The 7,189-nt window shown below is 47.4% G+C and overlaps 1 protein-coding gene across 1 annotated transcript; it reads left to right on the top strand.

Annotated features, from left to right (window-relative positions):
* Positions 1-772: 772 nt before the first annotated feature.
* LOC126997917 (uncharacterized) lies at positions 773-2,799 on the top strand. Its single transcript, XM_050859143.1, has 2 exons — positions 773-2,546; positions 2,608-2,799. Exon 1 carries the CDS (start codon positions 874-876, stop codon positions 2,506-2,508), a length of 1,635 nt encoding a protein of 544 aa, XP_050715100.1. The 5' UTR covers positions 773-873; the 3' UTR covers positions 2,509-2,546; positions 2,608-2,799.
* Positions 2,800-7,189: the final 4,390 nt, after the last annotated feature.

Raw genomic sequence — 7,189 nt, forward strand, 5'->3', positions numbered from 1 at the left:
CAATCTGACGTTTTGTGCGACCTTGACCTTTGACCTTTGACATAAAAAAATTAATGGGTTCTATTCTGGATGGACACGAGGCTTCCCTGAAAAATTGGTTTAGATATCCGCAAAATTATACACAGGAGACTGTTAACGAACAAACAAACAAATAAACAGACTGACCGGACCGAAAATATAACCTCTTCCCAACTTCATTGGCGAAGGTAATAATGAATATCGGATAAATAAACTAATATAAAATATCTAACATGGTCAATGAAAAAAATATGATACCAAAGATTTTAAGCAGTCTCTCTCTCTCTCTCTCTCTCTCTCTCTCTCTCTCTCTCTCTCTCTCTCTCTCTCTCTGTATGCGAATCGTCTGGGAGCTTAACTTTGCTCCATAACTGAATACATCATGGGGGGGGGGGGTCTGATTGTTGCGTGACGGACTTATACATTCAAGGTCGTGTGTACATGAACATATTTGGCACCACTGCACGAGGGACGCACTGTGGGTGAGCGAGGGGGGCGGTGCGGTGCGGGGCGCGAGGTGAGGGGACTCACGCCCAGTGGGGTTTGGGGGCGTTTCCGCGTCCGGCTGGTCACTACACCGGTGTGCCAATGACTCATTCAGCCGATCAGAATCACTCCACCAGCCAGCAAAATAGGAACTATTGGTGCTTGTCTCCCTTCTCCCCCCCCCCCCCCACACACACACACACACTGATGGTCGTGAGCAGTACTCATAGACTTCCACTTCCAGGCAGAGCCGTGCCGCCCTAAAGAAGAGCGGCCGCCCACCACGCCGGTGACCACCTCACGGAACACTGCCACGACGAAGAGAGACCATCACAGTACCTCAACACCACCACCATCACCACCAGCGCCATGGAGGCTGCGGGGATGGGCGGTAGGATGCCAGGACGGAGACAGGTGAAGAACATGAACACTGGCGGCAGCCCTAAGGAGTGTCCAGTGTGCATGACAGGCTATGATGGCACCGTGCAGCGGCCGCGCACCCTGCCCTGTGGACACACTGTGTGCACGCTGTGCATAGATCAGCTGAAGGTGCAGGGCCGTGTTACCTGTCTAGAGTGCCACGTCAGCCACGCCGTGCCAGAGGGAGAGCAGTTACCTGTCAACTATTCTGTTGAGGCCCTCATAAGGATGATGAGAGACGCTGAGGTGGCACCAGCAGCAGCACTAGCCTCGCCGCCACCCAGTGCCGGGGAAGGGAAAGGAGCAGCAGCGGCAACTGGCAAGAAGGAGGCGGCGGGTCTCTCCAAGAAAATGCGTTCCTTCCTGCAGGAACAGGAGGCCACAGTTGTGGCCGCCATCACCGCCTGCCGGGAGGCTCAGTCACAGCTGGACCAGTACCAGACGACCCTGGCAGGCTGGGGCAAGCGGCAGCAGCAGCTGGAGGATAGGCTCCTGGGACTGGTGGACCAGAGTAGGAGTGCCAGGGAGCTCCTGCAGCAGGAAGAGTCCCGTGCGGTGGCCAAGGAGGAGGAGCTGAAGAAGGGGGAGCAGGGGCTGCAGGCCGTGCTGGAGACGTTGCGCACCCTTACAACAGAGCAAGAAGCAGGCGCGGCGATGCCTGAAGTGTTTCGTTGCACTGGCGAGGCAGAGCAGGCGGTGGAGGAGTGCCGAGAGTGTTTTCCTGATGCCAGCACCGTCACCACCGCCAGGAAGGTGAACGTAGCATCTAGTGCAGCCCTGGAGGCTGTCCAGGCAGCTCTGGAAACACTTGCTACAGAGGAGCTCAGGCCCCAGTCAGACCCAGACTCTACCGTCATGGACAGACTGCACCTCATCTGGACAGGGAGCTTGACGGTTGAGGACCTCCGCAGCCTGACACAGCCCGCCAGGCGCCTGCTGGAGGCTGGCCGGGTGTTTGCTGTCCACCAAGCGGAAGGTCAGCGCCGACACGCAAGAATAAGCCTTGAAGCCGGCCAGCTGTACCTCCACGTCCTGAAGGACCATCCACCACCACGGGGCGCGGCAACCCTGCAGTTGAGCGAGGTTGTGCCGCCCTCCCCCCCCTGCAAGGTGTTCCTGGACCTGTCCTGGCCGGGCAGCGCGCCGCGGCGGGTCGAATTCCGTCTGAGCCCCGACACCCCGCGGGGCAGACAGTTCTTACTGTTGTGCACGGGGCAGCGCGGCCCCTCCTACGTTAACACCAGATTGTACGGGGTGTTGGGGAAGGGGGAGGCGGGAGAGTGTGTGCTGGGCGGGGACTACGAGAGTAATAATGGTAGGGGATCATCCGTCCTGCTGCCTGGCCTTGATGAGGGTGACTACCGGTGGTCAGGCCGGGCAGGGGATGTGTTTGGGCAGGAGTGGAATGACCGTACCCGGCATGAGTGTGGTCACTTTGGCATCAATACCAGAGACGATCAGGATGGTGTTGGGGCGCCTCTTGTCTTCGGTGAGGTGGTGGACGGACTGCACGTGGTGGCCGAGGCAGCCCAACACAGGTACGTTAAGAAGGTGACTGTGGCAGACTGTGGCGTGGTGTTGTGAGTAATGGCCACCACCACCACCACAGCAAGATTATGAAGGTGACTGTGGCGTTGTGTTGTGAGTAATGGCCACCACCACCGCCACAGCAAGATTATGGAGGTGACTGTGGCGTTGTGTTGTGAGTATTGGCCACCACCACCACCACAACAAGATTATGGAGGTGACTGTGACGCGGTGTTAAGTAACGGCCACCACCACCACCACAGCAAGATTATGGAGGTGACTGTGATGGTTTTCTTAATATTCTTTATTTCTTGTAACCTCCAGTGTGATATTTCTGCATTACATAAACACTTGATAATATAATGTCTTGATTTCTCCCTGCATTCTTGTACAGCCGCGGTGATATTTTGTTGTAGAGTTGCCACGACCAAAATAAGGAAGTCATGTGTGAAAAGTCTCTCTCTCTCTCTCTCTCTCTCTCTCTCTCTCTCTCTCTCTCTCTCCACACATCTGCATCTCTTCCTTTGTTTTATTCCCTTGTGTATCGTCTCCCTTTCCTTCATTACCTCTATTTCCTCCTTTCAAGGCGCCTCAATTTCCTTCTTTTTAATGCTTTCTCCTCCTCCTCCTCCTCCTCGTCCTCGCCCTTGTTCTCGTCTTCCTCCTCCTCCAGTCACCAACCCAAGGAACCTCAACCATTACTGTATATTTGTAGTGTCCGATTCATTTCCTTCACTCCAGAAATCCAGACAGAGAAAGAAAAATAAGTAAAATAAAACGATAATGAAGGTCTTAGTTTTGCGTTACAAATCTCATCAGCCTTGTCTTCATTTTCATATACGTGCTTCGGGTGCTATTCCGTATTAACGCTGTTTTCTTTATGGTAGTTTATTCGTTGTAAGCTTATTAATGAGGCTATTATGTGAGTAAACTGTTTCTGGGTAATAATATGTGAGATGGTATTTTACTTCCTCATTTCGTTATCTTATTTGTAATCTTATGTAATATTTGTAATCTTGAGCTTTTTTTCCTAGTGCTTTATTCACATAGTTAAGTTATTCGTACTTGTTGTAGTATGCTATAATGTACATAAATAATTTCTATACAGTTCATAACGAGATATTTCTTATTTCCTTATTTATCAACGATCATATTCCGTAGTGACACTTTTTTTTATGCTGTGTTCGTATTCGTTAAAAGATAATTAATGAGGATATACGTGCACTAAATAATTTCAAGTTAATAATGCTTGAGGTGTTATTGTATCTCATTCCTTTTATCATCATATTATACCGTTTTAATACCCTTTTGATGTTTTATTGACACTCGTTATGAGGTTATCAATGAGGCTGTGTGTGTGCACAAAATAATTTCCAGTTTATAATGTGTGATGTTATTTTGTTTCCCTATTTCTTCGCGATCATATACCGTATTAACACTCGCTATAATATCCATAATGGGTGAGTTATTTTATTTTATTATTTCTTCGCAATCTTATTAACTTCCTTACCATGAGCTGTATTTATTGAATGCGCATTTGACTCACAGTATTAATTTTTTTAATATCTCTAGGTAGTATTCTCCATTTAATTACCGATATAATTTCCTTCCACGCTCAGGACTCACCAATGATATGAGGGAAGCTGAATAGTTGAACAGCCTCAGTTGTGTTACGCCGTTGTTATTATGTTACCAGAGAAATAATATTATGAATGCTTTTGTGGGGGGAGGGGCTGGAGGGGAAAGGGGGTAAGCCTGGCAAAGTATCTAGGCAGCTGAAATATTTTAATTAGGCTAGCCACTGACGCAGCAAGTAGCCATGCCATTAATATACGAGAGAAAATAAGAATGGCAAGAAATTAGTTCGTCAGAGGCCTATTGTGTTTGATTGGATATTTGTGTCCCGCTAAACCCGAGCAATTAAGGAAATGAAGCTGTCTGGCGCTAACGATGATGATGATAATGATGATAATAACAATAATAATAATTATAATAATAATAATAATAATAATAAAGGAAGAACAAGAACAAGAGGAAGAAGAAGAGGAGGAGTGGAAGATGAAGAACAACAAAAACAAGACAAAGAAAGAAGAAAAAAAAAAAAAGACTCCTAATAATGGGGGGGGCTCCCGTGGTCCTGTGGTAGAGTCTCTGTCTCGTGCTCCGGCGAAGTGCTGGAAGCATATGGGTCCGGTGCCACGGGGGTGGAAAGGTGGGCTCTTTCCGACACCCTCAGCCCCGTTGTTGGGCCTCCTCCTTGAAAAAAATTCGGCATCTCTCTACCAGCCGTCTGGGTGGTTGCGCGGCATGCACCGCCTTCCTCCCTTGAGGTATATCCCCTACGAAATACCCCCCCCCCCAAAAAAAAAAAAAAAAAACTCCTAATAATAATAATAATGATGACAATGATACAACTACTACCACTACTACTACTACCACCACCACCACAACTACTACAACTACTACTAGAAACTGTAGGAAAACATCACAACATGAGCGCGCTTGAACAGGCTGAACACTAAAGTCTTATAAACGTTCTTGTATCTGTAATTTTTTTCCTCGTATTCGGGTCAAGGTGAACTGAAATTCACGAAAACTAGCATTTCACTGCGCATAAATAAATGACGCTATTATTTCTAGTTACGCCCTTGAGAAAAGTTCAAGGGAGGTGTGGAGGTCCCTTGGAAATGCTGGTTTTCCATCGAGAATGATAATGACGTACCACAAAAATGTGACTTGAAATCATTATGAAATGATATAGATTACATTATACCATACGCGTATGCAGAGGTGGGCGCGGTACCGAAAAATCAGTAGTGTGGTACTCTTTCCGGAGTAGTGCTGTTGCGGTAGTGCGGTCCCATTATTATTCTTTCCCAGTGCGGTACGCGCTGTGCGGTACTGCGGTAGCGGTAGTCACTAGTCAATATAAAAAAAAAAAAATACTTCAGTGCCTTTCCTGGCTATCCATTGACGAACTAATAACTTGTGAGATACAAAAAAAAAATTAAAGGAGGACGGGGAAGGGAAAGAGGGAGGTAAGGGAGGAGGAAGGGGGGGCAAGGGAGAAGAGGACGGGAAGGGGAGGAGGTGGAGGGGAGGGAATGAAACTTTCCGAGGGAGGAGGGAGGGGACAGGGAAGGGGGAGGAGATCAGCGTCATAATGAGAGGAGGAAATGGGGGGGTGGGATGGAACGAAGGAAGGAAGGGTGGGTGGTGGGGGGAAGGGGAGAAATTCTCGGAGACTGCGTTTGAGCGATAACGAAAGATTACTCATATAGGAAAGTTATGACGGGAAGTGAAACATTATTCAAACTGTCCAACATATTAAGAGAGAGAGAGAGAGAGAGAGAGAGAGAGAGAGAGAGAGAGAGAGAGAGAGAGAGAGAGAGAGAGAGAGAGAGAGAGAGAGAAGTTACAATGAAGTTAAAAAACAGATATAGTATGTACTGTGGTGTATGTTATGCATCAAAGAAAAAAAATTGTACGGGACATGAGACTGAGCGGCGATCATGTTAGTGCTTGCTTGTACTGTTGTACGCTGCCATGTAGCCTGCAGTCATCGTCAGAGCCAGTCATGGCGCGCCGCCTTGGGCTGAGTGACGAACGGATTTACTCTGAGTTATTCATTTAGTATTTAATTTTGAACAATAACTCAAAAGTCAGAATGATTGAATCACTGATTCTGATGACTGATACCGATTGATTGAGTCCGATTTACTGTAAAAAAAAAAAAATCTGTGAGCATGCCGCGCTGCAAATGTGTTCGATAATTTTCTAAGTACCGCAAAAAGTACCGATTTTTTAGTGCGGTCCGCGGTAGTGCGGTATTTTCAGAAAGTTTGCGGTAGTGCGGTACTACCGCACTACCACATTAAGTACCGCACTTGGCCACCTCTGGCCATTTGTATTACATTGATACATAGATTAGGCAACATAGTGTTGTGCTGGAAGCTTCCCCCGGCGTCCATGGGCATCTAGAAGGCCAGGAACGAGTAGGGGCGGGAATAGAGCTGTTCACCGATTTTGGCCAGCGCGGCCAGACGCCAGCGGAAAAGTAACTCGCATATATTTATGCTATATGTACGATCTTGGTATGATCTAAAACACATTCTTTCATTCTTGTATCTTCTGGATATATAGGATAAGAGGAAGAGAGGAGAGAGGTCCTAGCCCATATAGTAAATAGAGGTGGTAGTGAAGAGTCAGAGTGAAGTGTACTACTGAGGAAGAATATTAAACTACAGAAGCTTTGCAAAATGTTTACATATCTCCCTCCCACGGAGTCTCCTGACGGCGACACGGAACCCAAGTAACACGTCCGGCAAAACACTGGTGTCAGGAGTGTAGCTATTTGTTTTTTTCGCCCAGAGGGACGACATGTTGACTGAACTTTTGGAAGCCTTGAGACTACAGGGGGAGAAACAAGAAAGAGAACACCAAGAACTCAAAGAACAACAAGAAAAAGCACACCAAGAACTCAAAGAACAACAAGAAAAAGCACACCAAGAACTCAAAGAACAACAAGAAAGAGCACAGCAACAAGAAAGAGCACAGCAACAACAAGAAGGAACACTCCAAGAACTCAAAGAACAGCTAGAAGATCGCTTCACAGGATTACAGCTACAGCTTAAAGCAGTACAAGATGGAAGTGAATCAGTGCGAAGAGAAATGACTGATGTGACCACGAACTTGGGACAACGCCTGATAGAAGTGGAGAAAGAACACACAAATCTTC

Source organism: Eriocheir sinensis, chromosome 2, assembly GCF_024679095.1.
Source record: "Eriocheir sinensis breed Jianghai 21 chromosome 2, ASM2467909v1, whole genome shotgun sequence".
Taxonomy (NCBI): domain Eukaryota; kingdom Metazoa; phylum Arthropoda; class Malacostraca; order Decapoda; family Varunidae; genus Eriocheir; species Eriocheir sinensis.